The sequence below is a fragment of the Cryptotermes secundus genome, unplaced genomic scaffold (assembly GCF_002891405.2).
Source record: "Cryptotermes secundus unplaced genomic scaffold, Csec_1.0 scaffold708, whole genome shotgun sequence".
NCBI lineage: Eukaryota > Metazoa > Arthropoda > Insecta > Blattodea > Kalotermitidae > Cryptotermes > Cryptotermes secundus.
Genome location: NW_019726238.1, coordinates 1,658,557 through 1,681,586, shown reverse-complemented (window position 1 = coordinate 1,681,586; position 23,030 = coordinate 1,658,557). Strand labels below are relative to the sequence as shown.

At 37.8% G+C, this 23,030-nt stretch overlaps 2 protein-coding genes across 3 annotated transcripts in view; one reads left to right on the top strand and one right to left on the bottom strand.

Annotated features, from left to right (window-relative positions):
- Window positions 1-5,347, bottom strand: part of LOC111864097 (N-acetylglucosamine-6-sulfatase) — a 44,601-nt gene extending 39,254 nt beyond the window's left edge. For both annotated transcript variants that reach the window (XM_023851119.1, XM_023851120.1), the window contains exon 1: window positions 5,162-5,347. The gene's annotated coding sequence lies outside the window, so the exon portion shown is untranslated. The remainder of the gene's footprint in view (window positions 1-5,161) is intronic.
- A 425-nt stretch (window positions 5,348-5,772) lies between these two features.
- LOC111864115 (dnaJ homolog subfamily C member 2) lies at window positions 5,773-21,614 on the top strand. The gene is made up of 11 exons (XM_023851145.2): window positions 5,773-5,955; window positions 7,188-7,375; window positions 7,459-7,534; window positions 8,776-8,984; window positions 11,205-11,383; window positions 12,971-13,184; window positions 13,392-13,630; window positions 15,461-15,703; window positions 17,463-17,680; window positions 18,896-19,062; window positions 21,122-21,614. The coding sequence occupies exons 1-11, from the start codon at window positions 5,928-5,930 to the stop codon at window positions 21,194-21,196; spliced, it is 1,836 nt and encodes a 611-aa protein (XP_023706913.1). The 5' UTR covers window positions 5,773-5,927; the 3' UTR covers window positions 21,197-21,614.
- The last annotated feature ends 1,416 nt before the right edge of the window (window positions 21,615-23,030 follow it).

Below are 23,030 nucleotides of genomic sequence, written 5' to 3'. Positions count from 1 at the left end.
CCACGATTTTTTTCTCCCATTTCGTTTATCTTCTTGAACAGAATTACACGATCACGCACCAGGTCCAAACCGTCGGAACTTAATGTTACCGACTGTGGACGCAGTTGCTGAGACATCACGAAAATCCTTCCTCTATATTCAGCTGCAAGTCTAATGACACAGAATAGCCACGTCCAGCGCCGAGAGCACGATCGGTAAGATGGTATACTATCGTCGCGTATTACCTATTTGACGTTGCGTTTCTCTGGTAACCTATTTCTAAGAAACCGGTTACGTGTCTCCTAGGTAACGCGACGAATAACTTCATGTAGGTATCGGATTCAGCGACTATTTATAGAACACACTCTTTACACACAAAAGTATATTTATTATCACGTTTACTGCTTTTGCGATTCCATTCACTCGATCCAACTAACTCGGCGAATACTAACTTCAACAACAGAAACTTCAACTGACTCCTGCGGCTGCTATATTTCAACTGACCGCTGTCTGTCAAAGTCACATTGCGACTGACTGCCAGTCAGTCAGTATTTTTTTATTGCTAGTGGGGCGGGAGTAAGCCCCTTGTACTACGGCCACTTCTGGCCTATTGCACCAGCCCCAGATGATAAGTGAGGGTGATTGTGGAGCAATTGGTGGAATGAAGATTGGCAGGGGAAACCGAAGTACTCTGAGAAAACCTGCCCCAGCGACCCTTTGTCCACCACAAATCCTACTTGACCACACCCTGGACCGAACCCGGGCCGCCGCGGGGGGAAGCCAGCGACTAACCGCTTCAGCTATGGCGCGGCCCAGTCAGTAAGTCAGTAAGTCTTGGTGTCGGGCCCCAGTCAGTCAGTAAGTCTTGGTGTCGGGCCCCAGTCAGTCAGTAAGTCTTGGTGTTGGGCCCCATCTGGGGCTCATGACCAGATATTAATTATTACCGTTTGACAGTTACGATCTTATTTTTGTGGGGCGCCCTCTCTGACAAGAGGACGGGTCTGTCTTTTGCACATGCTGCTGGCCCTTGCCAGCGCGGTCTTTCTCGGTCCGAGTACCTTGGGACTTGCGACCATATTTTACTGTCTCAGATTTGAGACTTCCCGTTTCGTCGCTTCCTCCGACTCACAGGGTCACGGTGGAGGTATTCGACCCCGCCTCCACTAAAGGGGGAACCGAAGCTGGACTTTTATAACCTGGTTTCGGACGGAATGGAGAGCAGCTGGTATGGTCAGTCCAAGTCACATTGCGACTGACGGTTAGTCAGTCTGTCTGTCTTGGTGTCGAGCCCCAGCTGGGGCTCATGACCAGATTTTTTTTTCTTTTTGTTTCCTTATATGAAAGTTACTGTCCTGTCTATTTGGGGCCTACATTCAATCCCCTTATACAGGCCTTATGTGGACCGAATACCAGACACCATTTCCACCAGTTTGGTTTACCCATTGCCACACAACGCTTCTAACAATTCATTATAACCGTGGAGACTCACTGTTGGAATTTCGATATTGCATTGCTTCCATTGTCTTGGAATGGATACATTCTGATTGTAGCGTTGTAGCGGGAAAGTCGCCCATTGCTTAGGAAATGACTGTTTAGATACGCGTTCTTCAGCATGTTAGCACCAGCCTATGTGTACCCCCCCGCCCCTTTGTGTGGAGCCCATGTTTATTGGATGCAATGTTCATGATCGTTGAGTGAGCCATGTACTATATGTGGGAAGAACCATGTAAGGCTTGAACATGTATTAACCTACCAAGTACTGAAAATCTTCTAGTAGTACAGGATGGGTTGAAAGGATGGAGGGCACACCAAGGAAACTGGCAAGCGCAACGCATTTCCGAGAAATGTCGCCAATTTCAAGCAGAAGCTTGTTTCCATATTAGCAGGCGCACACTGTGGAAACTTATGTTCAGTTAGTTGCTAACATCATCTTAAGTGGGTGTATTTGCCCGCCAATTTCGTGCACTTCTGCAAAGTCAGATAATAATATTGTTCCTGTAATGGTATGGTGATGGTTGAGAAGGGGTAAGAGGAGAAGATAGGAGAAAAGGAAACATTGGGTGGATCCATTCTTTTGCAACAATTTAAACTCAGGTGCTTATATTGTTTCGAAAGAAATTCTTAGACACTTTGAAATTTGATAAATTGCCTGAACTGATTCTAATACCCACAACGGAGGTGGCAATAAAGAGCATACTTATGTTGCAAAAATCAAAATATTCTACAGGATATGATGGCATTTCTAGTAAGATATTGAAATACTGTATAACTGAGATAAGTAAACCATTGTGTCACATATTTAATGCAACTTCTGAGCATGGAATATATCCTGATAGAATGAAATTTGCCTCATTAAGACCTATATACAAAACAGGTGAGAAGGCAATTATGCCAAACCACAGACCAATATCATTGCTAATAAGTTTTTCTAAGACCTTTGAAAGAGTGGTGTACAATAGGATAAAGCAACACATACATACAAACAATTTAATACCTTTTGCACTGTTTGGATTTAGAGAAAACAGTAACATAGAAATGGCAATATATACATTAACTTATCATATTTTAGAAACGTTGCAAAGACGCAATCATTCATTAGGAATTTTTTGTGATTTGACAAAAGCATTTGACTGTGTGAGTCATGATATTCTTTTGAGTAAATTAGCAACATACGGCATTGGTGATAAAATGAAAATATGGTTGAAGTCCCATCTGGAAAAGAGAAGACAAAAAGTTGAACTTTATAGTAATGAGAATGGAAAATGCTGTTCAGACTAAGGAACTGTCAAATATGGATTGCCACAGGGCTCGATTTTGGATCCTTTGTTGTTCCTTTTATATATTAATGACCTGCCGTCAAAATTAACTACTGACAACAAGTTATTGTTGTATGCCGATGATACAAGTATATTAGTGTCGGGGTATTAATATCGATGAAATTCAAGAAAGGTCTAAAGTAATGTCAAATTCCTTAAGTCAGTGGTTTAAATACAATGTGTTAAAATTTGAAACAATCAATCGTGACACTATGCCTGTACATTTAAAGTTTAACACTGAATTATTACAAGAGGAAACTCATAAATGTTTTGGCATTGAAATTGATAAGTTCTTGAATTGGAAGACACAGGTTGAATCACTGTTACCCAGTTTGGGAAAGGCATGTTATGCAATATGAATTATGAAAACATATAGTAATGTTAAACACTTAAAATGATATATCATGCATACTTTCATTCACTCATGAGAGATGGAATAGTTTCTTGGGGCAATTCATCAGAGGCCAAGATCTTTCTCTTACAAAAGAAGACTATTAGAATAATAATGGGGATGAAACATAGAGAGTCATGTAGGCCAGCATTTATAAAGTTAAATATATTAACACTGGTCTCTCAATACATTTTATCTCTGATGACTTTTATGATAAATAACTTGGAATATTTTACTTTTAATTATTCAATTTATGAGAGACCGACAAGACACGAAAAAATTTACATGTCCTACAATCACATCTCGCAATGAGGCAGAAAGGGGTCCATTGCATGAGTATAAAAATATTTAACAGTCTGCCCAGATATTTATCTAACTTAGTACATGATAAAAAAGAGTTTATAAAAGAAATAAGGGATGTCCTAATACATAATCCATCATCTACTGTTGATGAATTTTTGCTCTTCTGTCGGGATCAACAGCTAAGGAATAGAAGAGGAGTGCATGCTGACTGATGGATGTCCCACAGTAGGCATCAATATAGACATTAAGTGTAAATATAATCTGTATTTTATGAATTTATTTAGATGCACGTTGTTTGCATTTATGTTTGTTTGTTATTGTGATATGGCATGTTGGAATTGTAAAGGTGTATTGTTGTCTGTAAAGCTTGTGACATGTTTCATATTCAGTGCAGATTGCACTTATAAATATCCTGAAATGCAGATGTATGTATGTAAGAACGAATCAGGTTCCAGAACTGTTCAAATAATTTTACAGAATGAGCACTGAAAGTTTTTAGTTATTAGTGTATCTTGTAGGATCTCAAATTCAAAGACAATGTGCAAATTTTCATACAACTGTGTCAGCAGAAGAAAAATTACTGATTTCTCTGAAGTAAGGAAAGTTTATCTTTTTATTGATATCCAAATTCTGCAGATCTCTAAACAAATACAATACCACTGTGTGTCCCGGTAGGGTCAAGAAATTTCTCTTCTCCAAGTGGTGCAGAACCCCTCTGGGGTCCACCCTACATCCTCTCCAATGGGTACTGGGGGCTCTTTCCCAGGGGGTAAAGTGGCAGGGGCGTGAAGATGACCACTTACCTGCAGCTAGTGCTGATGTCAAGAAAATATGAATCTATACATCCACTCCCCCATATGCCTTCATGGTGTAGTGCTTAATTAGTTAAACACATGGACAACTTTACCTTATGATATATAAGATATGTCTACACAACAACACTCATAAAAAAACAAAATATACACTATTGTATCAACAGCTGTTTTGTATTGCTGTTGACGCTACATGTTTCGACCTTTATATCAGGTGTACAATGATATTAGTCCTAGTTCTTGAATTGCATCTAATTTCAATATGGATCCATATTGTGTTCTTGTAAGTTTTAAATGCATAAATTGAATTTTAAGTATCTTGCCTCACATTATTGTGGTATGGTCTTTTTGTATGGATAGGACAGTTCAATTGTTTAAACCAGCATTAAAGAGATATCTTTGCTCATGGTCATTTTATTCATTAGAGGAGTTTTTTAATCAAAATAATTTGTAAATACTGATTGGATGTAAATGGGATTAACTGTATGTTATATTTTTTAATTTTAATTATGTTTATTACTTAGTATTATGTGATATTGTTTTATGATTAATGTTTAATGATTGTGACAAATGAACTTGGAGTAGTAAGAAGTAAAAGGTTGTATTTCTAACAGTGTATGAATCTATGTTGTTATGATATGGCTTGATTTAATGTTACACCATGTATCTTTTTATGTTTTGTATGAGATTGATTAAGTTTGACTAGCTCTATATCCTATGGGTGCTAAAGCCCCTGTACAGGATTTGTGGAGTTATTTAATAACAATAAACAATAAACAAAACAATTAAGAGAGGCTTCTGTGTTTTCAGTGATCTTATACGTCACAAGCAGGGCCAGCTGAGCAGTGATTGCTACTTACTTTACCCTCAGCTTATTCACTGACCCTGAAGATGGAGGCCCTATGTTCCTCCCGAACGGCTTTGACTTTTAACGGACTACACGGGGTTATAACCCCCGAAGACATAGTGAAGGGTGGAGTCCAGCAGGGTTCACTCGGCACGGCGGCCACTGATTGGTCTATTGTACCTGCCCCTGGTGATTACGATGATGAAGAATTTGGTGGAAAGAAGATTGGTATGGGAAACCGAAGTACTCGGAGAAAACCCGGCCCAGCGCAGTGTGTCCACCACAGATCCCACTTGACAACTCCCCAAATCGAGGTTAAATCTGTAACAGCCCCGTGATGATCTGTAATTCGTGATATCGTGGCTCGTCTGTGGTCATGGTCGTCATCGTTGTGTCGTCTGTTACCCAGCTCACCATATTACTTCTTGTTCAAATCAAATTGTATATTTACTTAAACAGAAGCCACATGTTCGTTGGAGAACGTTTTTGAAGAATAAATTAGCTAATTGTGTACATTGAGGGCCATTTTGTATGCAAGAAATAATAACGAAATAATAAATATTTAATTTTTTTCGCTTCATTAATTAGATTTCTGAAATGTTGGTACACTTGTAGAAAGTGCGCGTTGCGATCGTCAATTTGAATAGTATTTATACTGCAGGAGCTGCATGTTAAGACAGTACCAATAGGTTATGCTTCTTACGTTAATGGCATGTGCTAACTAGCAGGTTGGATGAACATTTCGAAAGGAAGGTTTCTGTGTTTTAAATAAAAAGCATATGGATCACCATACGCCCGAGATTAGTGGTTAGTTTATTTCTGTGGGGGTAGTTTTGTGGTATGTTACTAGTCAAATTGAGACAATGCCAATGTATTGTGGGGCCATCAAAGTTAGGAGCGCCTAGTTCTGTCCTGCCCATAGTTACTGTCTCATATTTTTCTGATGACTGTGAACGCAGCGAGAAGCCAGTGTTTAAACAGCTGGCTTCCCTGCCCTGCCTATTCCAAAAACATATGCTGCAGGAGTGGTATCCTAAATTTGTAAGTTGAAGTGTTCATGTTTTTGTTGTGCATAAGTACCATTTCATGGAGGCCAGAAAGGAATGTGAGGGGAAGGCTTTACGAGCTCCCAGACTCTGGCATTCGATTGAGGCCAGATTGCTGCTGTGGTCATGTTTATTTTGCTGGAGAAAGCAGCCCATTATCTGTTCAGTCAGAAGTGCAGTGGGTTCCAGAACTTTTCCAGATCATGTGGCAAAGAAGATAATTCTGTGTCCTCCTGCCAGCTGTTGAATTACAAAATTTAATCTATATATCGATTTTCTATGGATAGCAGCTTCTGGGCACAGAAATTCAGCATAGCACCTAAAATTTATAAAAGAAAAATATAGAAACATGGATCTTTTCTGATGTGGTTGCATGCTGTTATACACATTGTAATATGTGTGGAGTTTTCCAGAATCTTCATTGGCTCTAATTTGAATTTAAGAAGAAATTTGGAATTACTTGAAATTTAGTTGTTTCAAGAATTATTTTGCAGTTTTAACAAAAACTGAATTCACTTCTGTGAGCATGATACAGGTCTTTGTACAGCTGCTGTTTTTATCTTTTGAGTATGGAAGGTTTCGGAGATCGGATGCTTGCCAGGAAAGTTAGTAAGAATAACAGTGACATTTTAAATGCCTTGACACAGAGTAAGCAAGAAGGCAGTAACTTTTGTGTGTCTTTCTGAATTTCTCTCTGTCGAATGAGATTACTTTTGAAAGTTGCTAATATGTAGGTAACATTTTGAGATATGTATATTTTATGAACTCGAATCACTGTGGTGAAGCTGGTGTAATTTTAAAGAGATATACTTTTCACACTTTAATGGTAACAGATTCTTTAAACATGGTAGTCTAAATATGGATGTGCCTGAATTCTGCCAGTTGTGTGACATGATATTGATAGTAGTTCTTGCGTACAGTTGACGTAGGTGTGAAAAATTGTGCTCATTGCTAAGTAAACAGAGGTGAACCTTGTTCAATCTTTGATTGCAGCATTAACTAGAAGACTGGTAGAATGTGTTGGGCCAGTGTTCTTGAGTTTCTGGCAGGTTGAACCTGGAATTTCACATGATGCCTTGGCACTTCAAGAAGAAGACGAATCAGAAGATGAATTGACTTCTAGTTTTATTGACCCAGATGATGTAAATTTCCTTAGAAGTCTTGATCCTAAAGAGTGGAAGGTAAACAATTTCTTCCTTACACATTCATGCTGTGGGTTTTTATGAAATTTGATTTTAATTATTTACAGTATTATTTTTTCTAGGAACAAGATCATTATGCTGTTCTTGGTTTGAAGAAGTTACGTCACAAAGCTACGGAAGATGATATAAAGAAAGCGTGTAAGTTGATTTATGAATTTTGTGTTTATGCTGTGTTAGTGAAAACAAGGAACTGAAGTTAGCAGTACTTACTTGGAATTTTCTGTTTGCATTCTTGATTTTTAAGAGTGTGACTGCTCATACTGCATAAGAAGGTTCTGTGTATCATGCATGTCTATGCTGTTCATATTGAGGATACAATGGATAACATTTTAAAAATAATAAATACATATTTGGGTTCATTTTATCTTAAACTGTCAGTTTTGCTGGTGATTTTTCTCTTTCAACTGGACTGATCACCAGTTTCACACAAGATCGTTCAGTTGCAGAGAGTTAAAGAGGTAAGCGCTGTATTCTTCAGGGTAATGGTAATATGTAGGCTGGTATGTGCGTGCTAACATTTCAGAGGGCATACTCTGCCTCCTTGAATCACTGACTGCATATTTAAGGTATGAGATATGTGACATTCTTATGGCAGTGAATATGAAGATCATTGCCTTCTGGGATGTGACACCATGTAGTCTGGTAAATAGGTACCAGCATTTTGGAGGAACCTGCTTCTGCTATCTTGAGGGTAAGATGGTTGCCCTGAAACATTGGTACCTGTCTACTAAATTACATGGCATGACATTTCAGAAGACTAATATTAATGGATGTTGAAAATTATCTCGAATGAAAATGATGATACTACATCATGGAGCAGCTAGGTTCTCAGTACCACTCAATTATGTTCTGTGGTCTATTTATTAGTGGACTATTTAATAACAATTTCAGTATCTAGACTGTGTGGCTTTGAAGGGATGGCTCACAGATGAATGATAATTTGCAAGGGATTGGAAGGAAGTGGTTGAGGCATAATTGGCATCTGCATGGAGGAACTTAGGAAGACCATGAACAACTTAAGTCAGAATGGATAGTTACCCACCTCAGATTTGAACCAAGCATCTCTTGAATACGAGTCAAGAACATCACCACTACGCCAGATTGTTCGGTTATGTGGTTCAGTTGGTGTTGTATTAGTGTTCCGATAAGTGTTCCTCTCCTCCATTATCCAGAAATTGCTTCTTCAGGTCCAGATGAAATAAAAATTAAATTAGTTTGTTTAACCTTTGCTGACATGGAAGAAATACTGTTTTTGATTTGTGAAACAGTTATGGTTTATGCTTGCAAGCTAAAACTGTATAATAGTAATTAGTATCGTATGGCATTTCTGAGAAAGGCCTGTAAATTTAATGTTCTTCGTATTTTTCTTGACTTTGCAGATCGATTGAAAGTGTTGCGTCATCATCCCGATAAACGTAAGGCTCAAGGTGAGGAAATTCGTCCTGATGATGACTACTTCACCTGTATTACCAAAGCTTGGGAGATACTGGGTAATCCACGCAATCGCCGTTCATATGATTCTGTTGACAAAGAATTTGATGATTCAATACCAACAGTGAATGATCACACTCGGACTAATTTTTATGAGGTAGTACGGTGTCTAGTTATGTTATCAAACTTGGGCATGCAGTATGACATTTTTATTGTAACAAAGTAACTGCTTGTCTTTAATTCAGTTGTCTTAAATAGATCATAATTTTATATGAAATATCATTGCAGTCATCATAAACATTTGCATAATGTCCAAAAACATTCATGAACTGAAATAATGGATTATATTAAGCGTAATTTTAATGCTGCAGGAATTAGTTCAGTATTTGTTCTGTATAATGTTCATAGTAAACCAGATTTTTCCAAGTGAAAGAGTCAGTTCAAAAGAGAGCATTAACATCATTCGGTAAGTGTTACAAACTTTTTGTCATTGCTGTTTGTAACTGGATTTTTTAGATCTTGAGTCAAAAGGTTTTATATACTGAGATATATAATTTTGACATAATATCAAAGTAGAAAATTTAGCAATGTGTAACACTAATTGAATGCTATTAATACTCCGTTTGGAATTTATGTCCTTACCGTCCTCCATTCTGAAATTTTTGGTTTTCTGACAAGACACACAAATCTGACAAGCATGATAAAACTATGGCATACTGGAAAATCAGATCTCTTCATGACAGGTTCAGTGGGTACATGGACTGAAGAAGGATGAAGTAATAGGAGACTGGAGAAAATGCATAATGAGAAGCGTCATAACTTATACTCACTAAATATAATTAGAATGGTCAAGTTATAGAGGTTGAGACGGGCATGGTATGTACCACACATGGAAAAGAAGAGGAATGCATAGAAGGTTGTGGTATGAAAATCAAAAGGGAAGAGAACACTAGGAAAACCTAGATGTAGGTGGGAGGATAATATTAAAATGGATATTAGAGGAAAAGGATGGGGACATATGGAATGGATTCATCTGACTGAGGATAGAAATCAGTGTGAGGCTCTTGTGAACATGATAATGAACTTTTTGGTTCCATAAAATGTAGCTGTAGGCTTGACACTTCTTGCTAGTCATTTATAAGATATAAGATGTTAATTGTATGGTGGTAGTACATGAGACATGGTGGTTCCAGATGCAGTAGATTTTCTTTGAACTTAAGAATTGTTTAGCAAGGGATTATTTAAAATGATTACACTCTGTGGCATGTAGTCTGCAAGCGACTGCCGCTTGTCGGCAAAGTTAGTGCCAACTGGTGCGGATAGAAGGTGTCACATGGTCAGTGCAACAGATCCCCATGGCCGTTAATTTCGGTTTTCTAGATCAGAGCTGCTGTTTCCTTGATATAGCTCCTCAATTATCCTCACAAGGCTGAGTGGACCCCTTTCCAGACCCATTACTTCTCAGAAAATCTGGTAGCTCCGGGAATCGAACCCGGAACCTCTGGATCTGTAGGCAGGAACTCTGACCACTAGACCACAGAGGCAGTATTAAAATTATTACACTGATTTATTAATTTATCTTCTTTAATTAAGTTTTTATTAAAGTGCAAAGATATGGGCATATTATCAGTATTCGAATGTGATCACAAGATCCATTTCAGCCTTCTAAAAATCCATAAAATACAGGTCAGTAAATTCTGCATCATCACAGTATGAACATCAGAGCATTTTATGTTACGCACTCTCAGCAGTTGGGCCATTATCCTGTTGAATTACTGAATAAAAGCACTGAAATTACATGGGGTTCATTGAAGCATGGTACTAAGTTGTACAGTTGTAATCTGTTTCAGATATTATGCTAATATTTAGCTGGAAATACTTCCCTTCATTTCAGATTCAACTTTTCAGTATACTACACAGAAATCCCTTGCCACCCATGGTTTTGCCAATTGGAGATGGCAAACATTCACGATTTTCCATTTGTATCCAGATTTGCTAACTGCGGTGTTTGCTTTTATGTGCCCACAAATTTATTTATGCATGTAGAAAGGATTGGTGCTTCTACATGAAGATATTTGCATTTATTGGAGGGCAGGGCTGTAATGGCATATGAAACACATTTTCTGTCAAATTACTCTTGTGTTTTTTTTTTGTTTTATGCCTCATTTATTTTAAATGTTTATTTAATTTTATTTTAAATTTTAAAGCGACTTGGGCTTGTGACGAGTGGCTGTGGTTACCCCTAACTCTCAATTTCCCATAAGACCTTTTGTCTTGCAACCTGCAGTTTTGGCAACCATGGTGTTTTTTAAAAAGATAACTGCCAGTGGTTGGCAAGAGAACTGCATTAATTGGCAAAATAATGTTTCTTGTTCAGGTGTTTGGAGAAGCGTTTGATTTGAACTCGCAGTGGTCTGAAAAAATGCCAGTACCTAAATTAGGAGATGAATCAACACCAAGAGAGAATGTTGAACGATTTTATTCCTTTTGGTACAACTTTGAATCATGGCGGGAATATTCTTACCTGGATGAGGAAGAAAAGGAACAGGGACAAGGGTAAGTAAAATATTTTAGTGTGTAAACCTCAAATTCAGCACAGATTGAACCGGTCAGGACATAGAGGTAACGGTGATGAAACTTCATGTGTTATAACAGCAGCACTGTTAGGGAGACACAGTCTGAAGGGCTTCATATTGTAGTCTTATAATTTATGAGACCACATAATCTGGTAGGTGGGTACCAACATTCTGGAGGAATGTAAGTATTTCCTACTCTGAAGATGGAGGCAGTATGTTTCTCTGAAGTGTCAGTACTTACCAGCCACACTACATGGTAGCGTCACCCAGGAGTCCACAATATGTACCTTCACCACTATGGAAACCTCAAGCCTTGATTAATGGACTGCATGGCATTATGGCCCAGAAGTTCGAACTCTTAATGATCACTGCTGTGAGATCTTCAAATCCACAAATCTAAAATCTGGAAAAAATTGCATCAACAGGCACCTCAGTAGATTGAAAATCCTTATGAAGAACAAAGTATTTTTCTGACTCACCAAAATGTACCAGACTTCTAATCCCAACTGCAGGTTTCTTTTTTTCAGGATCATACAATTCATTCTGGTCCTTCTTATGAAAGGACTGTTCTGTTATTTCTATGACACTCCAGAGGATAAACTGAATTGTCTGTGCGTGTTCCTTTGATCTCCCTTTCATATGATTGCTGACTGCAGACATTCATCCCTCTGATGGCTGTCTAATCCATCTTCAAGCATTTCAGTTTCCTTGCAAATTTTTATATCATCAGTGCTCCATATACATCTGGGATCAGGGTCTGGTATAGAAAACTTGTGTAAATCTGCAGAACCAAGGGACTTAGTCTCACTCCACTGTTCAGCTAAGTTTACTGTCACATTCATAACATTTTCTGCAATTTGTGTTTCTATGACCACTTCAATTTGAAATATATCATTAAAGTTGTTCAGACTTATTCTTTATAAGATGCAAGCTTTTGTAACTGTGGCTTTTGAAACTTTATTTGATCCTTAATTATTTTTATTTTATGTATCAACCATTTTTCCCCTTGGCACTACAGTCCCAGTGGGCCTAGGCCTACCTCCATGAACTTCTCCGTTCACTTCAGTTTTTCTAGATCTTACACATTCGGTAGGACTCCTTGGGCGGAAAATCAGCTCGTCGCAAGGCCTCTACCTGTACAGAAACACAGAAAAATGCACACACACTAACTAAAGATCCATGCCCTGAGTGAGATTCGAACCCACGATCCCGGTTTCCAAGCGAGCGAAGACAGTGCATGCCTTACACCGCTCGGCTACCATGACCGGCCAATCAACCATTTTACAAATATTTATTTAAAATGATAAAATATGTATGTTCAGTCTCCAAATCATCATCATTGACTATTTTTAATAACAATGCATAAGAAGTGATTATGCATGAGAAGGTTCTGTATGGTGTAAAGACACATGCATATGTGTTGTGTCAGTTTGAAAATACAGTACGTACATTAAGAATTTTTTATATGGCCAATAGTCATTTACAGCAATATATCATGTAATAGAAATTACTATATAAGGCATTTTACTTTACTTTTTTTTGTATTATTATGATGTGATTCTTTCAGACGTGAGGAACGTAAGTGGATAGAGAAACAAAATAAAGCAGCTCGCGTGAAGAGGAAGAAAGAAGAAATGGCTAGAATTCGAAGTCTTGTTGACACAGCGTACAGTTTAGATCCGCGTATTCTGAAATTTAAGCAGGAAGATAAGGATCGTAAATTGGCTGTAAAACAAGCGAAAAAAGATGCTGCAAGAGCTCGTCAGGAGGAAGAGGATCGTGTAAGATAGCATGTTGACTGTACAGTTTCTTACCTCTGCTTTTGTCACAATTCTGCTAACACTAATTTCTAAGTAACAGAAGTGATCAGTTGTAGTTTTTGTTAATTTTATCTTTTATCTGTTCCTTTTCAACCACTTTGCAGTGTACATTATTGAAAGCAACAAACATGAGAGTACTCTTTTGAGAACATTTCTTTATTGTGTTAGAAAGCACAAGCTGCTGAAGAAGAGATGAGGAAACAAAAGGAAGAAGCAGAAGCAGAGCAAAAGGCAAAACAGGATGCTATCAAAGCTGAACGCGAAGCTCAGAAACGTGCACTCAAGAAGGAACGTGCAACACTTCGGAAATTAGCCAAAGAAAACAATTATTACTCAACTGATCCTTCTGAAGTGGTGCATCACATGGGTAGCCTTGAGAAGATCTGTGAATGCCTAAGGCTAGAAGAGTAAGTAACAGTACAATAATGGTGTTTTCAAACAAAGTCCATAATTACAAAGATTATGTTTTTGGACTTTATCCATGATCTTGCCTCTATATAAAAACTGTTGTGTTTATTTTTCAAAACACAACGTTTTGGAGACTGGATTCTGTCTCCATCTTCAGGTAAAACCTACTCAGTTGGGCCCAATGAATAGAGGTAGTCCCTATCTCCAGATAAGTCCAGTCTCTGAAATGTGTTTTGAAAAATAAAGAGGACTGTTTTTAGATAGAGACAAGATGGATAATGCCCAAAAACATAATATTTGTACCAATGTACCATCGTCACAAACTTTTAGATCTTACCAAGTCCATGATCATATTGAACCTCTCAATGCTAGAAGATTTAAATGTCTCAAGGGCTTTAAACAGGGGGCATGCGGTAGCGTAGTTGGTTGAGGCACTGTGCTACAAGCCGGAAGGTCGCGGGTTCAAGTCCCGAAGAGGTCATTGGATTTTTTCATTTGACCTAATCCTTCTAGCCACACTATGGCCCTGGGGTTGACTCAGCCTCTAACAGAAATGAGTACCAGGAATTAATTAAATAATTTTCCTGGGGAGTAAAGCGCGGCTGGCGCGTAAGGCTGACAACCTTACCACCATCTTTGAGCTGATTGTCTAGATAATTTGGGACCCTCAATGTCTCATAACCCTATGAGCCTTCATGGCCTGCTACAGGGATAGCTTTACTTTTTACTTTACTTACAAGGGCTTAAACATACTACAAATTTATGGACCGAAATGATTGTAACTTCTATAATTTTAATCAGATTTCATTCATACTTTGGAGATAAGTCCAGTAATGTGTGCAGTCTGTCATTTACAGTACCTTGATTTCATAATTTAGCTTGGTATGGTAGTCTTCAAAGCAATCAAAATGGAGGCCAGCTGAATTTTCTCCCTCCACATACACTCCAGTCCACTGTGATTGTATTAATTTTTCTGCATAATTGGTGGACACTCTCCACTTTTTGATTGCCATAGTCATCATTAACAGATGTAGCAATAGGCATACATCAAGTAGGTTGGTGTAGTAGTAATGCTTTAGGCTTGCATGATACGACTCCTCTTAGGCCATGACTGTGTCCTTCCAAATGTTTCCCAGTTATCCTACCATTCAATGCTGTATACTCTGAGTTACTGAAAGTGTCACAACCTGTAAAAGAACCAATAGACACATTATCATTCACAAAATTTTCACTAGTAGTAATCTGCATCTGATAAGCTTTCTCCCAGATCACTGTATGTAAACTGTCTGCCACATGTTACTCAGAACAGTTGATTTCTTTCTGCTACTAATGGCCATCGTGTTGTTAACTCAGCAACTATCTACTTACAAAGGAATGGTCTGATCCGACATGTCGAAACCTGCCCAGATTTTTTTTTTGACTGCAAGAGTACACACAACAAAATCCACTGTCAAAATTTTAGCTGCTAATATGCACTGAGGTGTGCACTGTCTTCGCTTGCTCGGAAGCCGGGATCGTGGGTTAGAATCTCACTCAGGGCATGGATGTTTGTGTACAGGTAGAGGCCTTGCGACGAGCTGATCACCCGCCCAAGGAGTCCTACCGTATGTCTGAGATCTAGAAAAACCGAAGTGAACGGAGAAGTTCATGGAGGTAGGCCTAGGCTCATTGGGGCTGTAGTGCCAAGGAAAAAAATGCACTGAACTGAAGTTTTAAATAATGTTTAGATGAATTTTAGGCTCAAAAGGGTTAATGTGCAACTATAAAATAGAAGTGGTAATTTCCGGGCTCAGTGCACATTTTGAGATCAAAGCTTCTTGCTGCCTTAGATTGGAAGAACTAGTTACTATGTTGGCACGTGATGGTCGTACAGCCTTCCTCCAAGCGATGGAGGAAACAGAACGTCGCATTGAATGTGAGCGACAACAGCTAATGGAGTCTGCCACTCGTGCCTGTGGAGGTGGCTCAGGAGCTATGGGTAGAAGTAAAAAGGGCTCAACTCCATGGACACATGATCAGTTGCAATTGCTCATCAAGGCTGTTAATGTGTTCCCTGCAGGAACAAATCAGAGGTATGTGCACTTCTTGTCATGAATGCAGTCCATTTACTTATTAAACTTCATGATGCTTATTAAAGTACAGAGAGTTAAAACAAGGAGGAACCAGGGCTACACTGAACACAGCAGATGTTTTGGTTGTGATCACTGCATAACTTCCCAGTATGGTGGTAAGTCATTTATGCAGTCAGCAAATAATGCAAGGGGCACAGACGTGACTGAAGATTCTGCATGCTTGGAGGAATACAATTGAACAGCAGGCTTTCATAGTCAAATCTTACATAAGAAAGGGAACTTACAGAATGTGCATTTAGAACTTCACTCATAAATACCCAAAGTTACATGTACCCGAGCCACCAAACTACCGTCCATCATTGTTACTAAAAAGCTCCTACAGAGAATAAAAAGTAGTTATGTAATAAATAGCTTTTTAATTTATTTTTAATTCATGGGGCAAGCTTTTATGTATTTTAATTCCCATGTTAATTACACTTATTATCCCTTTTCTTGCCTTCTGGTGTCACATTTAACACATTTCTCTTTGGGCATCCAACTATCTTTCACCCTTCCATTACCAGCACTCTTCAATCCATTAATTTGAATAAATTTAGAGATTCTTGATTTCTAACAGAGACTGTACCTGCTTCAACATTGACCATTACACAGAGCCCCATAAATACTCCTCAGAAACTCTCAAATATATCCTAAGCTCTTTCATTCGGCTTTGTCAGGGACCATGCTAGAGGAAGCAAATGATAGTCAAAATTGAGGTGCGTGTTGGTACACTATCTTACATGTGTTCGGTTGGATTGCCAGAAACATATCACTTCTGGCAAGCAGAATCTCTTGCATACTGTGTTGCAAGAAACGTAACGACTGATGAGTTGAAAAACTTTTCAAGAAACTGCTCTTGAATTATAAAGAGGATAAGGCAGGAAAGAACCACAAAATCTTTGATGTTCTAAAAAAACTGAGAAAGTGATGAAAATAAAGAACAAGTTAAGGAATGTATACCATCCTCTTCCCTGTGGCAGTAAATGAAGGCTGGTTTGAAGGGATGCTTCCTCTTGAAAGAATATGTGTAAGAAGAAGTGACCAAGTATAGCATAAAGACATGCAAAATATTTGACAATGGTAACGGATATCTGTATAAATGTAAAATTCATGTAGGGATATGGGAATCTTCTGCTGAGTTACCGGATACTCAAAATGTATGAAGATTGCATGGAGAAATAAAGTCACATTTTGATGATTTCACTCATATACAAAACTAAATGTCTCTTTGGAAAAGAAAGTATCTCTGTGCGGAGGAACCTGAGCTGGAAGGAAAGACTGGCTGAGACTATAGGAAGACTGCAGTGAGGTGGATGCAAAGAGGTAAAATTGAATGAAAGTGAATAAAAAACAAACTGCAGTTTAAAAATGTACTTCAACGTTGTGGAAATAACTGTGATGTAGTCATCTTTCTTACTAATTTGTGTTATGAATTGGAAAACAATACTTTGAATGCCATGAAAAAAGGGTTTGACATTAACATAATCTGAAATATGATTCTTACATAGTACTTATACAGAACATCTCTTTTCTGTGGTACATACAGATATTCTGGTTTAAAATAAATGGGGAACAGTTGATGATCTCTATTTCCTTTGTGGTCTAAATTTATAGTAGGTTTGTTTTGTAAACTGTTGTAATATATTTTTAACATTTTATTAGAATGACTGTTGAGTTATGAATACTAATTTATGTACTGTAATAAATACATTTATTACAGGTGGGAAGTGGTTGCCAATTTTATCAACCAGCACACCAATGGGGAATATGAGCCACGCACTCCTAAGGAAGTGCTAGCCAAGGCTAAAGATCTTCAAAGTTGTGATTATTCTAGAAATATCCTTAAAGTTGCTGTGAACCAGAAAGCATATGATAACTTTGAGAAAGATCAGAAAAACTCTGTAGAAGTTTCTGCAACCACGTCTCAGAGGTTTGATAGTAAGTACAGTTAGAACGGGAGTCTGGCTTATGACACTTATTGCCAGGAGCACGAAAAGATATATTATATTCAGTTTTATATTGCATTACTGTAAGGCAATCCAGATAATGATCTTCATGCAGGAAGAAATTGCACATGTGTCAGCTCTGTGAGTTACTCTGACAGCAGAACATAATGTACAACCAAGTATAGATTGAACGATGATAAATATTCTTAGCATAGTGGTGAAATTAATATTAAGTTAATGATTTGTACTAGATTGTTGTCCAATATTAAAAATTGTATCCCAAAAGAACAAGAGGGGGAGATGGCACTACCTTAGTAACTAATATAGTATTAGCATAATATTTTTTAACTCGTTCTCATTCATAAGCGCATAAATGTGGTATTGTTAAACTGGCCTATATCACCAAGAGCACATAAATGTGCGAAGGGTATGTTCACTTATCTTAATATTTCAAGTTGCAACTGCTGCATCTTCATCAGCCGTTTCCTGGCAATGGCTTCTAACAGTGGAGATTCTTCAGCTTCACGAGCTCACATTCTGTCTTCACAGCCTACCATGCAGAACTCAGTTCTGAACTATCAGCTGAACAAGTTGCCCCAATTCTCTTCTTTTTATAACTACTTGGTATGGACTGTACAGACAACACCCAATTTCCCCCATTGCATGCGTAACCGTTGCCATGGGAACGTGTTTACTGAGTAGTAACCCTATTGTTGTATGTAGAGGCATGTTTAACTGTGCCTTTGCACAGCAACAGTTACCATCCCATTGTTTGCAGCAGTGGGGCATTTCACTTGTACAGTGCTTTAGCTGTAGAATTTAACCAGCCTAAATGTATTATTTCTAAACCAAAATAATAAGGTAGTTCATTATAATGATAATAATTTCATGTATACATTTCAGAGTACATTTACACCTGCATTATCTCCGCAACTCTGTTGCCATATGGTGAGAGAATTATTAACCCCAATATGTTTGAAGACTGGAACTATCGTTGTAAATGGAATCTAGTAACTTACTGACAATGCTGTAGCAGTCTGTATTACTGTCTTATAATGATGCACTGAAGGATGTTTTAGACAGTCTAGAATGCACCTACATGATAAAATTCAAGTCCTGTGGATTTTGTGAATGCCTGGCCACAGAAGATTTGCTGATAAAACAAAATATGAGCATAATTCAAGTAATTGCATTATGATTGATTTAGGTCCAGCTGATCAGCAGGGAGTGAGAGTAGCCCCTTGGACTGCTATGGAGCAGCAACTGTTAGAGCAAGCTTTGAAAACATATCCTGCGTCAACACCTGAAAGATGGGACAGGATTGCTGAATGTCTTCCGACACGTTCTAAGAAAGATTGTATGAGAAGATATAAGGTACATAGTATCACATATAACACAATTAGTCAAGAGCTTACTGTCCAGAATATAACAAGGAAGTTGGCTTGATCCATCGTCTTGTCTATTTTTTAAAAAAAGAATTCTGTTTCTTTTTCAAAATAAGTTTCAGATACTGGATTCTGTCCCCGTCCTCCGAGGTAAAACCTACCCAGTTGGGTCAAGTAGATTAGTCTCTATCTCCGGAGATCCAACTGAGTAGGTTTTATCTGAGGACAGGGACAGAACCCAGTCTCCAAAATGTGTTTTGAAAAAGAAACAGGACTTTTTTTTAAAAAAAAATAGACAAGATGATGGATAATGTCCAAAAACATAATACTTGTAGCAATATACGATTGTCACAAACTTTTATATCTTAAGTTGACTCGAATTATACTGCTTCTGGCTTGTATTTTGGAGGTGCCTATTTCAAATAGCGGGGGGCACTGATTATTGCTAAATGAGGTTTTTCATGGTTTTCTTGCGTTCATCCATCCAGATGCATGGTTGTATCTTAAGTCAGGCCATGACCACAACCTTCCATGTGTTTTCCAATTCATTATTCACCAATAACCAGACTACAAATAAAAACCCTCCAGAATTTATGTATGCAAGTTGTTTGCTGCTCAAAATTACAAAAGAAAAAAAATAACTATTGCTATAATTGTAATTAATTCAGTACATTGTTTGCTTAGTTATAATCCTCTAAAAATTTCATTTCCTTCAGTGTTCTTTGCAGTAATATGTTAAATTGCGGGTTATATATTTAACTCGTGATATAATGGTTAAGATTACAGTCTTCTAGGATATTCTGCTGTGAAGAGTGAGGCAGCAGGTTGCTCCAAAACATTGGTACCTATCTGCCAAGCTACATAATGTCACACACAGAACAGCATAATCTTAATATTTCCTCCCATGAGAATCTCACATCTCATATATTGGCTAGTTTAAGCTTATGAATAAAAGTAAAGTAAAAACGTAAAAGTAAAGCTACCCCTGTACCAGGCCGTGGAGGCTCATACGGTTGTGAAACGTTGAGGGTTCCACATTATCTAGACAGTCAGCTAAAAGATGGTGGTAAGGTTGTCAGCCTTACGTGCTGGCTGCGCTTCATTCCCCAGGAAAATTATTTAATTAATTCCTGGTACTCATTTCTGTTAGAAGCTGAGTAAACCCCAGGGCCTAGTGTGGCTGGAAGGATTAGGTCAACTGAAAAAAAAAAAAAAACCCAATGACCTCATCGGGACTTGAATCCGTGACCTTCCGGCTTGTAGCATACCCCTTCAACCAACTACGCTACCGCTCTTACTAAATTAAAGTATTTTGTATTTTATTTGTATTCAGTGGCAGATTTTAAATATATTTGTAAGGAATAATTTGGAACAAACTTAAAATGAAAGGTAACTGTCTCATACACACATGAATTTAGTGAATTGATGAGCAGTTTAATTGCTTTGCTAAGGAGCCAAGCAATGCCTGGTGAGAGACTATAACCAGGTGTGCAGTGGATGAAATAACCTCATGTAATCTTCCACTGTAGAAAAAGAGAAATAACATACATTACAATTACATAAATCACCTGTAAGATTAATTTAAAACTTGAATTTGGCATGTGTTAAAATTTGGATGTATAGTGAATCCCTCATCTAGAAGGTTTTTTGAACATGAAACTGAAGAAAATCTTAAGTGAATGAAATTGAGCACTGGGATTATTGACTTTGGATCATTGAAATAGAACATTAAGTGAAGGAAAACATTACATTGAGGAACATTAAATGGTTTCTCTGTAACTGGAAGCTGAAACATAAGTTTAAGAACTGAGGTTTCTTAGACATTCATTAAATTAATCAGTCAAGTGAAGCAACCTTCACAGTTAGCCGTGAAAGTGTTGTCTGTTCAGTAGTGTGTGCTATGTTTGTAATTACACTGGCTGAGTGTCTAACCCAAATAAGAGTGTTAGTTTCCCCCATTTAGTGTGTTACTTAATTCCTGCTGAACTCTTCATCCTTGAATTCTTGGGAGGAACATAAAGTAATTTTGTGTTTCTTTTTCCTTACAGGAATTAGTGGAAATGGTGAAAGCCAAAAAGGCTGCCCAGGCTGCTGTTGGTTCAGGCAGTCAGAAGGCAAAATAACCCAGGATTGTTCCTATTTTATGTGGGAATTAAGTTAACAAACTTTGTTTTCAAACGAATTGCACTTTTTTGCTGTTTTTTTTTTGTGTATTTCACTATCTTCCCAGTATTTGAGAGTGATTAAGGGGGTGGGGGGATGAACCATACAGTAACATATCTTGGAACAGTGTGACATCTTGTGAGAAAAGGGAGGGCATACCATATTTAATCCTGGTGCAACTTCTAGTAATTTGGTGTTTGTGCTATAGCAGGCATTAAGTATGAGGGGGCTGGCTGTCAACACATAAGCTTGCTTCAGAGATGTGCTCTCACTCTGTCTAATGATTGTGTATACTCAGCGCAAGTTGCGTGATCTCAAGGAGTCTGTGTTGTTCATTCTTTCTCCTTATGTTGCTTAATAAATTGGCTTTAAAGTGTCTTTATAAATATTACTTGAATTGTAGTTTCGACAAAGATGTGTGGTTGATCCACTTGTATGCTGATGTTACAATCTATAACAGTGGCATGTTCAGATGAAGAAAAATTAACATGTGGTTAGTAACCAGGCTTTTTTTTTTAAAGAAAGAATTACTTGGTTCTTTCAGGAGTTCAGGGAAGTGTGTTATGATTACCCAACTTCATCATGGGTATACCACTGATTTTTACTTCAAATTAAAGCTGTAACTTATTTTCAAGAAACAATTTTTGTGTGTTCCTTTTTTGATTCGTGAATGACCAATTTTATACTGCACTGAATGTCATTGATGGGGTAAGATGGTGCAATTCAGCTGATTTCAAAGAAAAACAATATTTTGATTAGTTACTTCAAATGAAAGTGGATGGAAGACTAGGTATAAAGACATTCACCGCTTTCAGAGAATTTTATCAGCTGATAGTAATCTGAATAGGAAGATACAGTGAGACCTCCATATAAGGTTTTATCAGAGAACAGCAGATTTGAAAACTAAACTGATGAAAATCTTAAATAGAGAACATGTAACACTTAGGTTATCAGATTGGAATCACTGCAATTGAATGTTAGATGAAGGAAAATATTAAATTTATAAGTATTGTAACACAATGGGCAAATGCCAGAATTGCAAATTCAGAAAAAGACATCCTTTGCTAGGCGTTCTGTTGTAATGAACAACAGGAATTGTTGGAGGTGATGTTTTCTATGTGGATCAACTGGAGTTTTCAGTTGTGAGAGAGTGGAGTTCTTCCCAGGTTCTACACCAGGTTGTGATTAGATTTAGTGATTTGAATGAAACGCGTGTTGGACAGAGTGGTTTTTACAGATTTCCTTTTATGTAGTGTGTTCATGGCCAGCTCATGGCTGTCTCATTTTCCAAAGCCTGGGAAGGAAGCAGATTTATAACATTACAAATACCCAGTAAGGACCTGAAATTTACTCAGAATATACGACCGATTAGCCTCTTGTTTACAACAGGCAAGCAATTTGAGAAAGTTATTCTGAAAATATTCCAAAGGCACAGTGAAGAAAGAGTCCTGCTGAATGCAAGCCAGTTTGATTTGCATGTCCATCACAGCATGACGCTTCAATGTATGAGGCTTACAGACCAAGTCACCTTAAATGTCAACAGTAAAATGTTTATGGCTGCTGTATTCTTGGATATTGAAAAAGCCTTTGGTACAACATGGCACCTTGGCTTGCTATATAAATTATTGAAATTATAATTTTTGATCAGTTTTAATAAAGCTTATTAGCTCTTTTCTTTCTCAGAGAAGATTCAAAGTTTCAGTCGAAGGTGAAATACCTATGCCAAGGGATGTACAAGCAGGGGTGCCACAAGTTTGCACCTTGTCCCCTACATTGTACAACATATAAATAAAT

Bases quoted from the DNA above. Each gene is read 5' to 3' on its own strand.
- LOC111864115 (XM_023851145.2), top strand. From the start codon at position 5,928: ATGGATCACCATACGCCCGAGATTAGTG. The intron at 8,985-11,204 runs GTAGTACGGTGT...TTTCTTGTTCAG, and splicing joins CTCGGACTAATTTTTATGAG to GTGTTTGGAGAAGCGTTTGA. The intron at 19,063-21,121 runs GTACATAGTATC...TTTTCCTTACAG, and splicing joins ATTGTATGAGAAGATATAAG to GAATTAGTGGAAATGGTGAA.